This window comes from Nerophis ophidion, linkage group LG18, assembly GCF_033978795.1.
Source record: "Nerophis ophidion isolate RoL-2023_Sa linkage group LG18, RoL_Noph_v1.0, whole genome shotgun sequence".
In the NCBI taxonomy this organism is placed as follows: Eukaryota; Metazoa; Chordata; class Actinopteri; order Syngnathiformes; family Syngnathidae; genus Nerophis; species Nerophis ophidion.
Window position 1 is genome coordinate 26750865 of NC_084628.1, and position 22709 is coordinate 26773573.

Sequence of the window (22709 nt, forward strand, 5' to 3'; positions counted from 1 at the left end):
TCCGACTTACTGCCAGCAATGCGGACCAAGCTCTGACACTGATCGTACAGGGATCGGACTGCCATAATAAGACAGTCTGATACCCCATACTCTCTGAGCACTCCCCACAGGACTTCCCGAGGGACACGGTCGAATGCCTTCTCCAAGTCCACAAAGCACATGTAGACTGGTTGGGAAAACTCCCATGCACCCTCAAGAACCCTGCTGAGAGTATAGAGCTGGTCCACAGTTCCACGACCAGGACGAAAACCACACTGTTCCTCCTGAATCCGAGGTTCGACTATCCACCGTAGCCTCCTCTCCAGTACACCTGAATAAACCTTACCGGGAAGGCTGAGGAGTGTGATCCCACGATGGTTGGAACACACCCTCCGGTCCCCCTTCTTAAAGAGAGGGACCACCACCCCGGTCTGCCAATCCAGAGGTACCGCCCCCGATGTCCACGCGATGCTGGATGCTGTGGGCTGTCTTGGTTGACACATCTACGCTTAATTCAATATTCAAACACAGTGTTACTGTTCAAACTGTGTGATGTTACATAGGCGAAAACTTGTTAAATCAAACATCTGCCTTGTTTTTAATGAATACTTAGGCCTACGTTGCTACTATGTTTCAATGTTGGTCATTATGGTGGGCCTTGGAGAGCCAAGTGTTTAGTAGGTCAGACCCAAAGTGTTTTTTTGTTTGTTTTACTGGTGATGTTTGTGCTCATTATTGAGGTTTGTTGCGTTCCGCCCGGAAAATTATGTTTCCAAATGATTGTCGATGTTTTGAACCTTTCGACCTGAAGCTCGCCATATTTCCCGACGTACTCATGCGTGCCGTTTATCGCAAATTACTCACCGATATAGACGACTGCGACCTTTTCAGGGCTTACGCTTGCAATAATTAGTAACCATCAGCGGTAACGACAGTCCTTCCGTTCAGACGTGCTCCTCATTCTGTCAGGGAGCGTTGCAAGGTCGGATATGAAAGCAATCAGAATTAAAAGCAAAGGAAAAAGGGCATTGTTCTCTTGGGAGAGCGGCTGTCAGGTCTTTTAAAACCTTTTGATACCATTTTTAGTGGACTCTTGTTTCTGGAATTGGAGATTTTCCTTCAAAGTAAATTAAACCAATATACTCAACAATATTAACAACTGATGTTTACTACAAGGAGGAACAATACAGCAGAAAAAATGACTGATTCATTGTCTCCACAACAGTATTTTGGTACCGGTACCAAAATGTATTTCTATATTTTTGGATGCTTTTCTAAATAAAGGGGACCACAAAAATTTGACTTTGTTGGCTTTATTTGAACAAAAATACGATACATTAAATGTATGTTTCTTATTGCCAAGGGTCCCCAAACTTTTTGACTCGGGTGCCGCATTGAGTAAAAAAAATTTAGCCGTGGGCGGAGCTGTAAAATATATATCAGGTCAGGAAATAACACAGATGCTATTTCATCCCTACAAGCTTGTTTCGCTGGTTTCCCTGCTCTTCAGGGGATTTTATAATAACATAGGCTCCAGCACCCCCCACGACCCCGAAAGGGATAAGTGGTAGAAAATGGATGCATATGTTATGATCCGCTGCCCGGATCATATTTTGATTTAGCCCACGTCAATCTCCTCATGCTCTCTCAAGGAGAGCATGTCCCAAATTCCAAGCTGCTGTTTTGAGGCATGTTAAAAAAAAAATAATGCACTTTGTGACTTCAATAATAAATATGACAGTGCCATGTTGGCATTCTTTTCTATAACTTGAGTTGATTTATTTTGGAAAACCTTGTTACATTGTTTAATGCATCCAGCGGGGCATCGCAACAAAATTAGGCATAATAATGTGTTAATTCCACGACTGTATATATCGGTTTCGGTTGGTATCGGTATTGGTTATTAAGAGTTGGAGAATATTGAAATACCGGATATTGGCAAAAAAGCCATTATCAGACATCTCTAGCCATTAGCGAAGAAAAATCCACAAATAATCCGCACATCACACATGGGACGCTTTAGTAAGTAAGAATTGTTTTAGTTATATTGTAAAACATACAAACGTTGCTTGGAGTGATGAATGAAGAATCCACACGAGTAGAAACGCTATGGACACCTCTTTCTGGGTTACGCCATCAAAACAGGAAGTACGTTTTCAACCGGCAGTGAGCAAACTCGTCCAAAAGATGGCGCCATAGGACAATCAATAACACCTTTTCGGTCTTTCTATTGGGTTTAATGCAGACTATTGACCCCAAAACATAAGCGAACAAAAATCCATAATTTACCCTTTCCGTCTTATAAGCATCAGGGTTCAAAATCTAGGAAAAAAGTAGCGACTTATAGTCCGGAATTGAACAGTACGGTAAGTAGAGCCACAAGTCTGAGGGTTTGAGAGGCCTGTTTCAGCGTGACTAACCCTAAAATAGGAAGGAAAGTTGGGCAAACAAGCGATGACAGGCAGTGGATCGATGCTGGCAGTCTCACTTAGTCCGTGCTGAGCCGTGGAAAACTATTTCAGCAAGCGGATCAATGGGAGATGCCCAGGTCTGGAAACCGCCGTTTATTTTGTTTATACGTGACCCACAGCCGAGGGAGGGCGGCGGCGTCGGCGGCGGCGGCGGCGGCGGCGGCGGCGGCGGCGGCGGCGGCGAGATGGTTACTGTAACGTGGATGTGACATTAAATTTCCCGGCGGCCATGAAACGCCTGAGCGGTTTTATCATGACATCAGCACGCTCGCAGCGGCGCCTGACATTCACAGCTGGAGAAAACTGCCAGATAACCTTGCGGATTCACGCCTGAATTATTCAGATGGAAACTCGTCCCTCTTTCTATCAGCCTGTTGGGACGCAAACCGTTAGACTTGTATTTTATTTGTTTTGTCATGTTTTTTTTATGTCTTTGTTTTTAGGCTGCGTTCACGCTCGTGGTTCAGTACTCAGACCTGCACCCTGATTCAAACACCTGGTGGACACTTTGGTGTCATGTGATATTATTAATAATAACGAGATGAGGCAATTCCTTAAGGAATTGCGTGTGAATGCTGCAATGTTGAAGTTGAACTGAAATCCTGGAATTATTTTAGACTTGTTGAAGTAGCTCTAGCAGACAATTCCTGAACAGGCTGAATATTTTGAAGTTGGAATAGTTTGAATTAGATGAAAAATATGGGAATTTTGGACCTTTGAAGAATGTCCCATTGATTTAAATGGGAATTTCCCAAAAATGTTGGAATTTGGGGAAAAGCGGGAATTTTTTGGAAAATGGTAAAAAAAAAAATTGAATGTTCTAAATGAGTTGACATGGTGGGTGTTGGAATTTTTCAAATCGGTTGAGAAATGTTGAAGTAGTAACATATTGAATTGGGGGTTAAATCACCATAAATGATCCCCGGGCGCGGCACCGCTGCTGCCCACTGCTCCCCTCACTTCCCAGGGGGTGAACAAGGGGATGGGTCAAATGCAGAAGACACATTTCACCACACCTAGTGTGTGTGTGATAATCATTGGTACTTTAACTTTTATTAAAGGGTATTATGCAATTCCTGGAATTTGGGGAAAACCTGGGGTTTTTCCAGTTCAGAAAACAACTTTGTTTTTTGTCCTGATTAAGAGGAATGTTTTGACGGTGGAACGGTTGAAGTGGGTTGAAAAATGTGGGAGGAGAAAAAAAGGTTGGAAAAAGGGCTTTGGAAAACCAGGAATTCTGGAAAATCCTGGAATTTTTTGGAACCTAGAAAAATTATAATTTGATTTTCCAGAATGGTGGAATGTGTTGAAGGTGGAATGGTTTGAATAGGTTGAAAATTGTGTAAATGGAGGACGTTTGAAAAATGGCCAATTCATTTTGAATGGGAAAAATGTCCCGGAAAACCTGGTATTCTGGGAAATCTGGGATTTTTTGAGGTTGGAACAGTTTGAATCAGATACAAAATGTGAGGGTTGTGGAACTTTGAAGAATGTCCCATTGATTTAAATGGGAATTTCACAAAAATGTGGGAATTTCGAGAAAAGCGGGATTTTTTTTGAAAATGGTAAAAAAAGACCTTGAATGTTCTAAGTGAGTTGAAATGGTCGGTGTTGGAATTTTTAAAATCGGTTGAGAAATGTTGAAGTAGTAACATATTGAATTGGGGGTTAAATCACCATAAATGATTCCCTGGCACGGCACCGCTGCTGCCCACTGCTCTCCTCACTTCCCAGGGGGTGATCAAGGGGATGGGTCAAATGCAGAAGACACATTTCACCACACCTAGTGTGTGTGATAATCATTGGTACTTTAACTTTAACTTTAACTTAAAGGGTATTATGCAATTCCTGGAATTTTGGGAAAACCTGGGGTTTTTCCAGTTCAAAAAACAACTTTGTTTTTTGTCCTGATTAAGAGGAATGTTTTGACGGTGGAACGGTTGAAGTGGGTTGAAAAATGTGGAAGGAGAAAAAAAAGGTTGGAAAAAGGGCTTTGGAAAACCAGGAATTCTGGAAAATCTTGGAATTTTTTGGAACCTAGAAAAATTATAGTTTGATTTTCAAGAATGGTGGAATGTCTTGAAGGTGGGATGGATTGAATAGGTTGAAAGTTGTGTAAATGGAGGAAGTTTGAAAAATGGCCAATTCATTTTGAATGGGAAAAATGTCCCGGAAAACCTGGTATTCTGGGAAATCTGGGAATTTTTTGAATAATGTCCCATTCATTTCATTGAGAATTTCCCACAAAATTTGAGGAGTTCGGGAAAAGCGGAAATTTTTTTGAAAATGTAAAAAAACTTAAATGGTCTGAATGACTTGAAGTGGTTGGTGTTGACATTTTTCAAATCAGTCGAGAAATGTTGAAGTAGTCACATGTTGATTTGAGAAATGGTATTACGCAATTCCTAGAATTTTGGGAAAATCGGGGATTTTTCCAGTTCAAAAAACAATTTCGTTTTTTGTCCTAATTAAGAGAAATGTTTTGACCGTGGAACGGTTGAAGTGGGTTTAAAAATGTGGGAGGAATAATTGCTAGAAAAAAGGGGGGATATAAAGCTTTGGAAAACCTGGATTTGTGGGAAATTCTGGAATTTTTTGGAACTTGGAAAAATTTTTGTTTGAATTTCCCGAATGGTGGAATGTGTTGAAGGTGAAATGGTTTAAATAGGTTGAAAATTGTAAAAGAAAAATATTGTAAGTTGAGAAATTGCCAATTCATTTTGAATGGGGAAAATCAGTTTTGTTGCACTTCACATTTCATTATAATGGTTGTCCACACATTGTTATTACCTTTGTATTACTTTATTTTCCTTTGATAGAGTACTTAGTTTATGATTTATTTTGTACATTTTTCCATTTTCTTTATTATTTGTGCACTTTCACTTTCAAAGATTTTCTTCATTTATCAATTGATTGGCCACAGCTGTGACTATTTAAGTGCATCACTTCCTGTTAAAGAATTGCACACTGATGAAGACCTTGTCGAAACCGGTCTGGGTTTGTTAGCGCCTGTGCAGTTTATATTAAAATTATAAGAAGAACATAAGTGTTGCTGGCCTTGCTTTTTCTTTAAGTACACTTTTTGCCGTACACCTCTGTATTTTTATTTTATTACGTTTTTTGGAGAATGCGTGTTTCTCCTGTATTTTGCACGTCACTATTAACGATAATCTCTTAAAATGAAGGTACAAAAATAAGGAATATGTAAGAAAATACTGTAAAGTGTGAAAATGTAAACATAGAAAACCTATTTTCTGCAGGTTGAGTGGCAGGAAGTTACAGCTGTGCTCTAAAGGGTGAGCGGGACATTCCCAAAAATTTTTTTTTTTTTTTACAAACCCCGTTTCCATATGAGTTGGTAAATTGTGATAGATGTACACATAAACGGAATACAATGATTTGCAATCTTTTTCAACCCATATTCAATTGAATGCATTACGAAGACAAGATATTTGATGTTCAAACTCGTAATTTTTTATTAATTTTTTTTGCAAATAATAATTAACTTAGAATTTCATGGCTGCAGCACGTGCCAAAGTAGTTGGGAAAGGGCATGTTCACCACTGTGTTACTTCACCTTTTCTTTTAACAACACTTAATAAACTTTTGGGAACTGAGGAGAGACAATTTTGAAGCTTTTCAGGTGGAATTTTTTCCCATTCTTGTTTTATGTACAGCTTAAGTTGTTCAACAGTCCAAGGTCTCCATTGTGGTATTTTAGGCTTCATAATGCGCCACACATTCTCAATGGGAGACAGGTCTGGACTACAGGCAAGCCAGTCTAGTACCCGCACTCTTTTACTATGAAGTCACGCTGTTGTAACAAGTGACTTGGCATTGTATTGCTGAATTAAGCAAGGGCATCCATGATAACGTTGCTTGGATGACAACATATGTTGCTACAAAACCTGTATGTACCTTTCAGCATTAATGGTGCCTTCACAGATGTGTAAGTTACCCATGCCTTGGGCACTAATACACCCCCATACCATCATGGATGCTGGCTCTTCAACTTTGCACCTAGAACAGTCCTGATGGTTCTTTTCCTCTTTGGTCCGTAGGACAAGACGTTCACCGTTTCCAAAAAACAATTTGAAATGTGGACTCGTCAGACCACAGAACACTTTTCCACTTTGCATCAGTCCATCTTAGATAGCTTGGGTCCAGCCCAAGCCGGCGGCGTTTCTGGGTATCGTTGATAAATGGCTTTGGCTTTGCATAGTGGAGTTTTAACTTCCACTTACAGATGTAGCGACCAACTGTAGTTACTGACAGTGGTTTTCTGAAGTGTTCCTGAGCCCATGTGGTGATATCCTTTACACACTGATGTCGTTTTTTTGATGCAGTACTGCCTGTGGGAACGAAGGTCCGTTATATCATCGCTTACGTGCAGTGATTTCTCGAGATCCTCTGAACCTTTTGATGGTATTACGGACCATTGATGGTGAAATTCCTAAATTTCTTGCAATAGCCCGTTGAGAAATGTTGTTTTTAAACTGTTTGACAATTTGCTCACGCATTTATTCACAAAGTGGTGACCGTTTCCCAATCTTTGTTTGTGAATGACTGAACATTTCATGGAAGCTGCTTTTATAGCCAATCATGGCACCCACCTGTTCCCAATTAGCCTGCACACCTGTGGGATGTTCCATATAAGTGTTTGATGAGAATTCCTCAACTTTATCAGTATTTATTGTCACCTTTCCCAACTTCTTTGTTACGTGTTGCTGGCATCAAATTCTAAAGTTAATGACTATTTGCAAAAAAAAAAGGTGTTTATCATTTTGAACATCAAATATGTTGTCTTTGTAGCATATTCAACTGAATATGGGTTAAAAATGATTTGCAAATCATTGTATTCCGTTTATATTTACATCTAACAAAATTTCCCAACCCATAAGGAAACGGGGTTTGTAGATGTTTAAGATGGAAAGTGTAAATGCCATTATGATGTGCAGTCATGTTTTTTAATAATCGTAAGGGTTTCAATGGTTGGAATCTGTGCTTTTGCATGATAGACTAGTTACTTTGGTGATCTAATTAGTTACTATGGTAACTACAGCAGCTCAGACGAGGCACCAAGCAGTGTGGGTGGGGAGCGTTTCCACCTGAAATGTGGGTGTCGGGGACAGACGTAGGAGATTTTTACAACAAAGTTCTAAAGCTTAGTGATACATCAGATGTATTAGATTGTTGGTATTCTTTTTTTATTTGACCCTTTTCGTTCATATTTCGCTGTTTGTTGCAATTGTGTTGCGTTTCGCTTGATTGTAAAATATTTAGGTCGAGACTGGCAGTGTTTTATCCTTCATAGTTAATATTGTAAACCCCACATTATTTATTTACAAGTACATTCTGGGTGTTTCATTTGGTACAAAAAATTAACATTCCTTCCTGTTTTTATCAGGCGGTCTGTCATAACGTTTTTAGCATTTAGACTTTATTGTGAGGTTCTGTATTATTAACTATTAACAATAATCTCTTAAAATGAAGGTGCAAAAATAAGGAATATGTAAGAAAATACTGCAAAGTGTGAGAATGTAAACATAGAAAACCTATTTTCTGCAGGTTGAGTGGCAGGAAGTTACAGCTTCCTGCCACAGATATACCGGCCCCCAGACACATTTGTTTCTTTAAATTTGCCCCCCCCCCCGAGTCAAAATAATTGCCCAGGCCTGGTCTATATTGATATCGTTTTATCCCCCAGCCCGAAATGTTACTTTTCTTAAATACATTTTTTGTAATAATTGACCTGAAGTCTTACAAAATGGTGACTCGCACACCAGGTTTCACGCGTGTGAACGCCACGTATCACCAAGTGCAACTTTCTGTTGTTTTGTTGTTTCTGCTCGCTGCCTCACATCTGCCCTCGCCTCGCCGATCCCCTCCATTGATCTTCCTTTGGCACAAATCCCTCCTCTGGTAAACACATTGATCGCCGCGCGCTCCGCGGGCCGCTAATTACCGAGGGGACCGTGTCAGTGTCAGGCGCCCGCTAACGAGATGCGCCGCCCGGACGTGACCCGGTGTGTACATGGCCACCTCCCGTTAATCCTGACCACAAACGTGACGTAAAAGTATTTTGTTTTTGCTAACAATCCGCCTTAAACTTTTTCGGTCTATTGATTTTGACCGACGTATGATACATAGTCGCCCGGGGTCACTTGACCAATCGCTACATGCGCCTCGTTCTCTCCCAGCCAACCGCGGGTCAGTACTCGTTATCTCCCGTCCAATCACCATTCAGCTGATTGCATTCTCACTTCCTCTTTTCACTGAACTGCAGAGTCTCCTATAGCAGTGGTTCTCAAATGGGGGTACGCGTACCCCTGGGGGTACTTGAAGGTATGCCAAGGGGTACGTGAGATTTTTAAAAAATTCTAAAAATAGCAACAATTCAAAAATCCTGTATAAATATATTTATTGAATATTACTTAAACAAAATATGAATGTAAGTTCATAAACTGTAAAAAGAAATGCAACAATGCAATATTAAGTGTTGACAGCTGGACTTTTTGTGGACATGTTCCATAAATATACATGTTAAAGATTTCTTTTTTTGTGTGAAAAAATGTTTAGAATGAAGTTGATGAATCCAGATGGATCTCTATTACAATCCCCAAAGAGGGCACTTTAAGTTGATGATTACTTCTATGTGTAGAAATCTTTATTTACAATTGAATCACTTGTTTATTTTTCAACAAGTTTTTATTTATTTTAATATATTTTTTTACAAATAGTTCAAAAAAGACCACTACAAATGGGCAATATTTTGCACTGTTATACAATTTAATAAATCAGAAACTGATGACATAGTGCTGTATTTTACTTCTTTATCTCTTTTTTCAACCAAAAATGCTTTGCTCTGATTAGGGGGTACTTGAATTAAAAAAAATTTCACAGGGGGTACATCACTGAAAAAAGGTTGAGAACCACTGTTCTATAGAACCTGGGTGGTTCTACAAACCACTAAAAAAACAACAGTGTTAGCAATATGGCTGTAGGAAACCTCCTGATGTTTTTTATTATCTCATTAAGATGGCAGAAGATGCATTTAAAGCAGGCCTGGGCAATTATTTTGACTCGGGGGACCAAATTTAGAGAAAAAAATGTATTTTCATTTTTAGGGACACTAATATAAAACCACACTTTAAAGGCCTACTGAAATTTGATGTTCTCATTTAAACGAGGATAGCAGGTCCATTCTATGTGTCATACTTGATCATTTCGCGATATTGCCATATTTTTGTTGAAAGGATTTAGTAGAGAACATCCACGATAAAGTTCGCAACTTTTGGTGCTGATAAAAAAGCCTTGCCTTTACCGGAAGTAGCAGACGATGACGTCACAAGGGTGAGGGCTCCTCACGTCCTCACATTGTTTTTAATGGGAGCCTCCAGCAGCAAAAGCTATTCGGACCGAGAAAATGACAATTTCCTCATTAATTTGAGCGAGGATGAAAGATTTGTGGATGATGATATTGATAGCGAAGGACTAGAAAAATAATAATAAAATAAAATAAAAAGCGACGACTCCGGGCGGCGGCAGTGTGACCGTTTCAGATGTAATTAGACTCATTTACTAGGATAATTCTGGAAGATCCCTTATCTGCCTATTGTTTTAATAGTGTTTTAGTGAGATTGTAAAGACATACCTCGAGGTCGGATGGCTGCGGTGAACACGCAGTGTCTCAGAGAAAAGCCGAGGAGCCAAGCTCACAGCTGCCTTTTAAACAGGTACTGCAGTAGGACGAATAATCCAATGATGTCTCCAGTAAGCTATACATCACAATTTTCCCATCCAAAAACATGCTGGTTGACGTAGAGAAACATGTTCGCTTGACCGCTCTGTGTTAAAAACAAACAAACACCGGCTGTGTCTCTGAGCTAAAGACAGCTGCAATCCGCTTTCCACCAACAGCATTGTTCTTTATAGTCTCCATTATTGATTGAAAAAATTGCAAAAGATTCATCAACACAGATGTCCAAATTACTGTGTAATTATGCGATGAAAAGAGACGACTTTTAGCCACGAGTGGTGTTGAGCTAATATTTCCTGACAGTCCGTGACGTCACGTGCATGCGTCATCATTCCGCAACGTTTTCAACAAGAAACTCCGCGGGAAATTTAAAATAGCAATTTAGTAAACTAAAAAGGCCGTATTGGCATGTGTTGCAATGTTAATATTTCATCATTGATATATAAACTATCAGACTGCGTGGTTGGTAGTAGTGGGTTTCAGTAGGCCTTTAATGTCTGATTGAATGCTAAAAACGTTATGACAGACCGCCTTAAAAACGGAATGGAATTTCACATTTTTTTACTGAATGAGACACCTAGAATGTATATGAAAATAATGAATGTGAGATTTCCAATATTAACTATGAACGATAAAACACTGACTACTGACATACTGTATATATATATATATATATATATATATATATATATATATATACTGAAATACTGTATATATATATATATATATATATATATATATATACAGTATATACAAACCCCGTTTCCAAATGAGTTTGGAATTTGTGTTAGATGTAAATATAAACGGAATACAATCATTTACAAATCATTTTCAACCCATATTTAGTTGAATATGCTACAAAGACAACATATTTGATCTTCAAACTGATAAACCTTTTTTTTTTTGCAAATAATAATTAACTTTAGAAGTTGATGCCAGCAACACGTGACAAAGAAGTTGGGAAAGGTGGCAATAAATACTGATAAAGTTGAGGAATGCTCATCAAACACTTTTTTGGAACATCCCACAGGTGTGCAGGCTAATTGGGAACAGGTGGGTGGCATGATTGGGTATAAAAACAGCTTCCCAATAAATGCTCAGTCTTTCACAAGAAAGGATGGGGCGAGGTACACCCCTTTGTCCACAACTGTGTGAGCAAATAGTCAAACAGTATAAGAACAACGTTTCTCAAAGTGCAACTGCAAAAATTTAGGGATTTCAACATCTACGGTCCATAATATCATCAAAAGGTTCAGAGAATCTGGTGAAATCACTCCACATAAGCGGCATGGCCGGAAACTAACATTGAATGACCGTGACCTTTGATCTCTCAGATGGCACTGTATCAAAAAACGACGTCAGTCTCTAAAGGATATCACCACATGGGCTCAGGTACACTTCAGAAAACCAATGTCACTAAATAGTTTGTGCAAGTTAAAGCTCTACTATGCAAAGCGAAAGCCATTTATCAACAACATCCAGAAACGCCGCTGGGCCCGAAATCATCTAAGAGTGGAAAAGTGTTCTGTGGTCTGACGAGTCCACATTTCAAATTCTTTTTGGAAATATTTGACATCGTGTCATCCAGACCAAAGGGGAAGCGAACCATCAAGACTGTTATCGACGCAAATTTCAAAAGCCAGCATCTGTGATGGTATGGGGGTGTATTAGTGCCCAAGGCATGGGTAACTTACACATCTGTGAAGGCACCATTAATGCTGAAAGGTACATACAGGTTTTAGAACAACATTTGCTGCCATCTAAGGCTGTCTTATTTCAGCAAGACAATGCCAAGCCACATTCAGCACGTGTTACAACGGCGTGGTTTCGTAAATTAAGAGTGTGGGTACTTTCCTGGCACGCCTGCAGTCCAGACCTGTCTCCCATGGAAAATGTGTGGCGCATCATGAAGCGTAAAATACGACAGCGGAGACCCCGGACTGTTGAACGACTGAAGCTCTACATAAAACAAGAATGGGAAAGAATTCCACTTTCAAAGCTTCAACAATTAGTTTCCTCAGTTGCCAAACGTTTATTGAGTGTTGTTAAAAGAAAAGGTGATGTAACACAGTGATGAACATGCCCTTTCCCAACTACTTTGGCACGTGTCGCAGCCATGAAATTTTAAGTTAATTATTATTTGCAAAAAAAAAATTAAGTTTGTGAGTTTGAACATCAAATATCTTGTCTTTGTAGTGCATTCAATTGAATATGGGTTGAAAAGGATTTGCAAATCATTGCATTCCGTTTATATTTACATCTAACACAATTTTCCAACTCATTTGGAAACAGGGTTTGTATTTGTTGGAAAAATCTCCTTCCGCATCTGTCCCTGACACCCACATTTCAGGCTCTTGAAACACTCAATGGAAACGCTCCCCATCCACACTGCTTGGTGCCTCGTCTTATTTAGATTACCAGAGTAACTAATTAGATTCCCATAGTAACTAGTATATCATGCAAAAGTGCAGATTCCAACCATTGAAAGAGTATAGTTCAAGACTTACGGTCATTAGAAAACATGACTGCACATCATAATGGCAGCTACACTTTCCAGCTTAAAGAACTCCAAAAAAATATTTGGGAATGTCCGACGGGCCAGTTTGAAAAGCTTAACGGGCTGCATGTGGCCCCCTGGCCTTAATTTGTCCAGGTCTGATTTAAAGTATGCTGAGCGGCTTTATCGACAGCCCACAAAAATATAAACGTGACACTTTTGTTTGTGCCCCCCTTTTTTTTATGAGTTAAACTCAATGATGTAAAACTTTACTATATACACAAAATGGCCTATTCCTCTCAAATATTGTTCACAAATCTATGTTAGTGAGCATTTCTTTTTAGCGCCGGCCAGTCTGAGTTTGCGCCAAAAAAAATGATTACATTAGGATTGCGATTCTTATTCATCATTTAATTTTCAAAAATATATTTTAAAAAAATAGAAATATTTTTTTATTTTATATAAATTCATAATTATTTACTTTTTAAAGTCATTCACATGCAGACAGAATTAGTTTTTCTAACCTGCAGCCTGTTTTGTAGACATTTCATTATAATTATCCATCCATCCATTTCCTACCGCTTGTCCCTTTTGGGGTCGCAGGGGGTGCTGGAGCCCATCTCAGCTGCATTTGGGCGGAAGGCGGGATACACCCTGGACAAGTTGCCACCTCATTGCAGGGCCAACACAGATAGACAGACAACATTCATACACTAGGGCCAATTTAGTGTTGCCAATCAACCTATCCCCAGGTGCATGTCTTTGGAAGTGGGAGGAAGCCGGAGTACCCGGAGGGAACCCACGCAATCACGAGGAGAACACGCAAACTCCACACAGAAAGATCCCGAGCCCGGAATTGAACCCAGGACTACTCAGGACCTTCATATTGTGAGGCACATGCACTAACCCTTGTTTCACCATGCTGCTCTCGTTATAATTATTAAACCAAATATTACTGTGGAAGTTTCCCTCTTGGGGAGTGGGAGCGGGGGGGTTGTTCTCCTGATGCGGACAGATGTTCTGTAGCCGGTTGTACAGGGTTGAGCAATTTTTTATTTCCATGCACACGTGTCGATTGCTTTTCAGCAATATGTTTTTGGACTTTTCAGTCCCGCGTGTCTCTGTTTGTGTGTCTCTTTCTGTCTCCAACTCCCACTCCTGTGTCTCCCCCCGGCTGCTGCTAATAAAGGCGACAAGTGATTAGATAACAATACTACCACATACTCAGTGGCCTAGTGGTTAGAGGGTCCGCCCTGAGATCGGTAGGTAGTGAGTTAAAATCCTGGCCGAGTCATACCAAAGACTATAAAAATGAGACCCATTTCCTCCCTGCTTGGCACTCAGCATTAAGGGTTGTAATTCGGGGTTAAATCACCATAAATGATTCCCAGGCGCGGCACCGCTGCTGCCCACTGCTCCCCTCACCTCCCAGGGGGTGATCAAGGGTGATGGGTCAAATGCGGAGAATAATTTCGCCACATTCAGTATGTGTGTGACAATCATTTGTACTTTAACTTGAACTACTTTAACAAGGCCCAGCTGGGCAATCTACTCACCTCCCACTGTCTTCGGGGCCGGTCCTTGCACACCCCGCTCCGCGGCAGGCCTGTAGACCACGCCCCACTCCATAAATACATTGCAAGAATCAGTTTGAATTGAATCCGAATCGAATGGGGAAAGACGGTAAAGTCTCTTGTTTTCATGTCATCATTTAATCTAACGACCTGTAGCGCCGGTCAGTCTGTGAGTTTGCGCCCAAAAATTTGATTACATTAGGATTGGGATTCTTATTCAACAATCGTTTCATTTTCAAAAGTAAATTTAACATTTTTATTTTTATTTTATATAAATTAATCATTAATAACTTTTTAAAGTCATCTCCATTCAACCAGAATAAGTTTTTCTTTCCTGCACACCTGAGGTGGTTCGTGCATCTGGTCAGGATGCCACCCGAACGCCTCGTTAGGGAGGTGTTCAGAGCACGTCCAACCGGTAAAAGGCCACGGGGAAGACCCATGACACGTTGGGAAGACTATGTCTCCCGGCTGGCCTTGGAACACCTCGGGATCCCCCGGGAAGAGCTAGACGAAGTGGCTGGGAAGAGGAAAGTCTGGGCTTGCCTGCTTAGGCTGCTGCCCCCGCGACCCGACCTCAGATAAGCTGGATGCCTGCAAACTGTTTTGAAGACGTTTCATTATAATTATTACACTAAGTAATACTTTTTGAGAATCCGTTTGAATTGATTCCGAATCGAATCGTCAAAAAGTAGCAGATCAATATTAAGAGCTATTGTTTTTATTGGTTTGATTATTAACAGGGGTTGACTTCTTTTTACACTTAGATGAAAGTTAAACTGTTACTACAACATCTGCTGTCCATATTGTAGGTTGTGGTAGAGTTTGACACTGGAACAAATCATTTCTATTGTAATTTTTTGCTGTGTTAGAATTCACAGTGGACTTACTGATAGGAACACGGAAGAACTTTCATGAAAACACGAGGTCTCCAAATGTAGATCAATGACCGGAGCACGTTGCTCACTGAAGCAGACGCAACCTTGTGGGCTTTGAAAGGATTCGATTTAAGGTGCAACATTTGTTTCCATGGCGTCTGGGATGATTGTGGGCGGACGTGAAAGAGCAATGATTACCTGGCAGGAGGCGTGTCCAATCAGCTGTTCTAACGGCGGGATTAAAAAGATGAACGTGGAAAGCTTTAGGGGCCAAATTGCTACTTTAAAAAAAAACAAAACAGTATTGGGATCTGAGCCGAGGTTGTCATTGTTGTCATTGTGGTTTGTGCAGCCCTTTGAGACATTCGTGATTCAGGGCTATATAAATAAACTTTGATTGATTGATTGGTGCTTGCAAAATGGAAAAAAGTGCAAAGTTTTGTGGGGGGAAAAAATAGCCTTTTTATTTTGATGGCGTTTTGCGGCATTCAAGTTGAACAGACTAGTAATTAAAATACTTCAGTGATGTATTAAAAACATCGCTGGCTGGCGGCTAACGTTCGTGCACACAGTGTTTTAGCTACTTTTGAATCGCTAATCCTCGTTGCCATGGCAACAAATGAAGTAGGTTTCTTACAAGTATCATCCCTGCAGGACGAGGAATAGCTAAACATGCTACACTACACACCGTAGGAGGATGCAATAGCTAACTGCTAACAGCACGCTAGCGTTCCTCATTGTACAAACCCCGTTTCCATATGAGTTGGGAAATTGTGTTAGATGTAAATATAAACGGAATACAATGATTTGCAAATCATTTTCAACCCATATTCAGTTGAATATGCTACAAAGACAACATATTTGATGTTCAAACTGATAAACATTTTTTGGGGGCAAATAATCATTGACTTTAGAATTTGATGCCAGCAACACGTGACAATGAAGTTGGGATAGGTGACAATAAATACTGATAAAGTTGAGGAATGCTCATCAAACACTTATTTGGAACATCCCACAGGTGTGCAGGCTAATTGGGAACAGGTGGGTGCCATGATTGGGTATAAAAGCAGCTTTCATGAAATGCTAAGTAATTCCCAAACAAGGACGGGGTGAGGGTCACCACTTTGTAAGCAAATTTTCTAACAGTTTTAGAACAACATTTCTCAACAAGCTATTGCAAGGAATTTAGGGATTTTACCATCTACGGTCCATAAAATCATCAAAAGGTTCAGAAAATCTGGAGAAATCACTGAACTTAAGCGCTAATATTGCAGACCTTTGATCCCTCAGGCTGTACTGCATCAAAAACCGACATCACTGTGTAAAGGATATCACCACATGGGCTCAGGAGCACATCATAAAACCACTGTCAGTTGGTCGCTACATCTGTAAGTGCAAGTTAAAACTACTATGCAAAGCGAAAGCCATTTATCAACAACACCCAGGAACGTCGCCGGCTTCGCTGGGCCCGAGCTCATCTAAGATGGACTGATACAAAGTGGTAAAGTGTTCTGTGGTCTGACGAGTCCACATTTTAAATTATATTTGGAAAATGTGGACGTGGTGTCCTCCGGAACAAAGAGGAAAATAACCATCCGGATTGTTATAGGCGCAACGTTCAAAAGCCAGCATCTGTGATGGTATGGGGGTGTATTAGTGCCCAAGGCATGGGTAACTTACACATCTGTGAAAGCATCATTAATGCTGAATGGACCATACAGGTTATGGAGCAACATATGTTGTCATCCAAGCAACGTTATGATGGACACGTCCCCTGCTTATTTAAGCAAGACAATGCCAAGCCACGTGTTACAACAGCGTGGCTTCATAGTAAAAGAGTGTGGGTACTTTCCTGGCCCGCCTGCAGTCCTGACATGTCTCCCATCGAAAATGTGTGGCGCATTATGAAGCGTAAAATACGACAGCGGAGAGCCCAGACTCTTGAACGACTAAATCTCTACATAAAACAAAATTCCACCTTTAAAGCTTCAACAATTAGTTTCCTCAGTTCCCAAATCTTTATTGAGTGTTGTTAAAAGAAAAAGTGATGTAACACAGTGGTGAACATGTCCTTTCCCAACTACTTTGGCACGTGTTGCAGCCATGAAATTCTAAGTTAATGATTATGTGCAAAAAAAAATAAAGTTCATGAATTTGAACATCAAATATGTTGTCTTTGTAGTGCATTCAATTGAATTTGGGTTGAAAAGGATTTGCAAATCATTGTATTCCGTTTATATTTACATCCAGCACAATTTCCCAACTCATATGGAAACGGGGTTTGTAAACAATCTTTTGTCATTTTTTATTGTTCAAAAAGTCGAGAAATATGTCCCTGGACACAGAAGAACTTGAATTATTTTGAAAAGTATTGAAATACATTTGGTACAAAATATAGGTAATGGGACAGCAGTTCTTTTGAGGTACAGCTGTGTTTGAAGAGCAAGTTCGAGGAATTGTTTTCCACTTTGCCATTATCTTATTCCTAAAAATTTAAATTAATGAAATAAAAAGTCAAAAATATAAGACAAAAAGTTAAAGTTAAAGTACCAATGATTGTCACACACACACTAGGTGTGGTGAAATGTGTCCTCTGCATTTGACCCATCCCCTTGATAATTCCCTGGGAAGTGAGGGGAGCAGTGAGCAGCAGCGGTGCCGCGCCTGGGAATCATTTTTGGTGATTTAACCCCCAATTCCAACCCTTGATGCTGAGTGCCAAGCAGGGAAGCAATGGGTCCCATTGTTATTTTATAGTTTTTGGTATGACTCGGCCGGAGTTTGAACTCACAACCTATCTATCTAAGGGCGGACACTCTAACCACTTGGCCACTGAGTAGGTCAGTGGTCGAATAAGTAATTGGATTCTTGCTGCCATCTTGGAAGTATGCTAACGTATCTGATATTAGCATGATAATGTTAGCATGTAAGATTTTTATGCTAGCTTTTTAGCAAGTTTTGTCAGTTAAAACCTAAAATTGATGTTTTTTGACGCTGGTGCTGTCAAGCAAGTATTTGGATACTTGCGGGCCGCTTGGTAGTATGCTAACATCTCTTATATTAGCATGACAGCGTTAGCACACAAAATTGCATGCATTTTTTGGGGGGGCAAAGTTTATGTGTTTAAAGCTAAAAATGGCAGATTTGGATACGTAGTGCCATCTTAGACGTATGCCGGCTCCGACCATGGCCGGAGGTTCAGTGAACGATCAATATTTCCGCGGGGATTTTTCTAGTTCTTTCTTATTCTATTATTAGTTTCTTCTGTGCTGCTAAAGTTCAGTAGTGACAGATAAGACTTTTTGTTTGCTACTTCTTTAACAAGTACTTAACGAGCTGCTGTACTGTCAGCTGTCAATCTGCTGTGTCCTTTTACCTTGGCCATTATTTCTCCCGGAGGTGCGTAGCAGATAAACAACGGCTCTTTGTTCCGCTGTCATGCAGCTTCAATATGGCACGTGCGCGTCCACCTCTGCCGGGAATTCAATTACAGCCGGCTGTTGTTTTATGATGTTGCCGTGACTTCCGGTGATGGATCCATTAAGTCATCTCCCGCCGTGACAGCGGAGCAGCGCAGGTCCTGGTTCACGTGGTGATGCATTGTGGTGGTTACAAAATAACACATCGTTTGAAAAAAGACTTACAATTTAAAACAGAGGATACACTTGTTTTTTACTATCATTAGTAATTTAACGTAACAGGTGTGCTATTTTTCATAACGAGACCCATAAAATAAACACTTAAATAGTTAGACCAAATAAAATTGCAGCACAAATGTTTGAGACGAGTTTGGGGAGATTGGGACATAGTGGTGGGGCTGATTATGAATAATTAATAACATAAAATCTATAGTTAATTACATACAAACTGTAGTAAGAAATGAAATGCAATTTGAATAATATCATAAAAGCTGTATTAATACCATAAAAACTATAATCAGCATAAAACGTATGAATAATAGCATAACAAATATAGTAATTAATATCATATAAACTATAATAGTTACCAAACATACAAACTATATTAATAACATTAAAAACTATATTAACAACAAAACTTATAATAGTTTTAATAATATAAGTATCAGTGTTTCCCACAGGTCAGGCATCCATTCGTGGTGGTGTGGTCGGGCCGCGGGGGGGATGGGTGGCAGCGGCGGCGATGACCAAGAAGAACGCAGAGTTGGAATATAATTATAACACTTGATGTACATATTTATATAATATTTACATATTTATATAGTATGTAACTACAATCTCCCATTCACAGACAGAGTCCCATTGCTTTTATGAGCGGTCGAGCGAGTCAAAAGCCAGAAAAAAATAAAATAAATAAATAAAATAATATATTTTTATTTTTGTTTAGTGTGGGAAACCCTGACAATTAATAACATAAAAACATAATAAAACTAAAACCAAAAATAATAAATTATAACATAAAAACTGTACTAGTTACAACTATTAGAAGTTTGATAAATGATAACATAAAAACTATAATGAAATGCAAATTATAACATATAAACTATAATAATAACATAAAACTATAACCGTTAATAACATAGCTATACTAGTTAATTACATAAAAACTATTAATAACATTTAATACCATATCAATTAATAACATAAAAACTTTTAAAGTTAAAAACATAAAAACTTGAATTAATAACATAAAAACTATGAATAATAGCATAAAAACTGTAGTAATTAATATCATAAAAACTATAATAGTTAAACATACAAATTATTCTAATAACATTAAAAACTATTATTAACAAAACGTATAATAGTTAATAACATAAAAACTATTAATTAGTAACATAAAAACCATAATAACACGAAAAAAAAATTTACAAAAATAATAAATTATAACATAATTCACAGTAGGTATGGTGTTCTTGGGATGCAACTCAGTATTCTTTTTCTTCCAAACACGACAAGTTGAGTTTATACCAAAATGGATACATGGATGATACAGCAGAGGATTGGGAGAATGTCATGTGGTCAGATGAAACCAAAATAGAACGTTTTGGTATAAACTCAACTTGTCGTGTTTGGAGAAAAAAAGAATACTGAGTTGCATCCCAAGAACACCACACCTACTGTGAAGCATGGGAGTGGAAACATCATGCTTTGGGGCTGTTTTTCTGCTAAGGGGACAGGACGATTGATCCGTGTTAAGGAAAGAATGAATGGGGCCATGTATCGTGAGATTTTGAGCCAAAACCTCCTATCAGTGAGAGCTTTGAATGGTTGACCAAAGACTTATTTTCCAACATAATTTACAAATAAATTATTTAAAATTCCTCCAATGTAAATTCCTGGATTTTTTTTCACATTCTGTCTCACACAGTAGAAGTGTACCTGTGAAAATTACAGACCTCTGTCATCATTTTAAGCGGGAGAGCTTGCACAATCAGTGGCTGACTAAATACTTTTTTTGCCCCACTGTAACAATTACCATGTACAATATTACAGTATATGTGACAGCTGTTTGTGGGGCAAGTTTGTGGAGATTTTGACTACGTTGTGGGGCGGGGGGTTAAATATTTGTGATGATAAGAGGTCAAAAAGTAGCATCTCTGGGAGTGCATCACCACCGTTGCCTGTGGCATTGAGTCCATGCAGGCTGCATGTTTGGACAGTTGTACAATGAGACTATTCAATTTTGTCCGTAGAGTGCGTCAAAATAATAGAAAATTAGACACCCTGACATGGACTGTCTGGTCTTGACGTGGTCAAGGTCTTTGAAGCCAGAAGAAACAGGAAGTGCTGTGGGCAAGGTTCCTGCGTGATATCAAAGCTGTAGGTGGCGATTAAAAAGAAAAGGTTGGATTAGGAAAAGGTCGCCAGCCGACAAAGACATATGCTAATCCGCGCATTTCTCTTTCTGCGCTGCAGGCAATGAGTTCGGTCACCCTGAGTGGTTGGATTTCCCCCGCAAAGGCAACAACGAGAGCTACCACTACGCCCGCCGGCAGTTCAACCTGCTGGACGCGCCGCAACTGCGCTACAGTCAGCTCTACGCCTTCGACCGCGACATGAACCGCACTGAGGACAAGTACGGCTGGCTGGCCGCTCCCCCGGTAAGCACGCCGCCGCTGCCCTAACAACCTTTTTGGTGGAAGTATTGTACAGTGTGCATGGACACCTGGGGGAAGTTGGCCCCCCACCTTGTCTGAAACTTACCCACACTTGTCACATTTGTGGTGCAAATTCTTTTTTAGCATTATGCTTTTTATTAGAGATGTCCAATAATGGCTTTTTTGCCGATATCTGATATTCCGTGCAGTTAATATTAAAATTATAAGAAGGACACGAGTGGTTGCTGGCACTTTTTGCTTTATTTTTTTTTGGAGAGTGTGTGTTTCTCCCGTATTTTGCACATCACTACTTAACAAACATCTCTTAAAATGAAGGTGCAGAAATAATATGTACAAATCCCGTTTCCATATGAGTTGGGAAATCTGGATGTTGTTGATAAATGGCTTTCGCTTTGCATAGTAGAGCTTTAACTTGCACTTATAGATGTAGCAACCAACTGTATTTAGTGACAGGGTTTTCTGAAGTGTTCCTGAGCACATGTGGTGATATCCTTTAGAGATTGATGTCGGTTTTTGATACAGTGCCGTCTGAGGGATCGAAGGTCACGGTCATTCAATGTTGGTTTCCGGCCATGCGGCTTACGTGGAGTTATTTCTCCAGATTCCCTGGACCTTTTGATGATATTATGGGCCGTAGATGTTGAAATCCCTAAATTTCTTGCAATTGCACTTTGAGAAACGTTGTTCTTAAACTGTTTGACTATTTGCTCACGCAGTCGTGGACAAAGGGGTGTACCTCGCCCCATCCTTTCTTGTGAAAGACTAAACATTTTTTGGAAAGCTGTTTTTATACCCAATCATGGCACCCACCTGTTCCCAATTAGCCTGCACACCTGTGGGATGTTCCAAATAAGGGTTTGATGAGCATTCCTCAACTTTATCAGTATTTATTGCCACCTTTCCCAACTTCTTTGTCACATGTTGCTGGCATTAAGTTCTAAAGTTAATGATTACTTGCAAAAAAAAATGTTTATCAGTTTGAACATCAAATAAGTTGTCTTTGTAGCATATTCAACTGAATATGGGTTGAAAATGATTTGCAAATCATTGTATTCCATTTGCATTTACATCTAACACAATTTCCCAACTCATATGGAAACAGGGTTTGTAATAAAATAGTGCAAAGTGTGAAAATGTAAACATAGAAAAAGTATTTTCGGCAGGTTTTGTGGCAGGAAGTTACAGCTGTGCTCTAAAGTGTGAGCTAAGGTGGTGTGGTATTAGCGAGTACATCATTTCTAGACCACATTACTCTGAGTACCATCCATCCATCCATCCATCCATTTCCCACACAATTTCTTCATGTTGACTTCCTCTTCTCACTCAATGCAAATAATCAACCAAACTTGATTATTGACACTAGAGATGCCCGATAATGGCTTTTTTGACGATATTCCGATATTGTCCAACTCTTAATTACCGATTCTGATATCAACCGGTACCGATGTGTA

The 22709-nt window shown here is 39.6% G+C and overlaps 1 protein-coding gene across 1 annotated transcript in view; it reads left to right on the forward strand.

Annotated features, from left to right (window-relative positions):
- The window catches only part of gbe1b (glucan (1,4-alpha-), branching enzyme 1b), a 260449-nt gene that overhangs the window by 185286 nt on the left and 52454 nt on the right, over positions 1-22709 (forward strand). The window contains exon 13 of the mRNA XM_061877862.1: positions 21056-21240. Coding sequence (XP_061733846.1) covers positions 21056-21240 — 185 coding nt within the window. The remainder of the gene's footprint in view (positions 1-21055; positions 21241-22709) is intronic.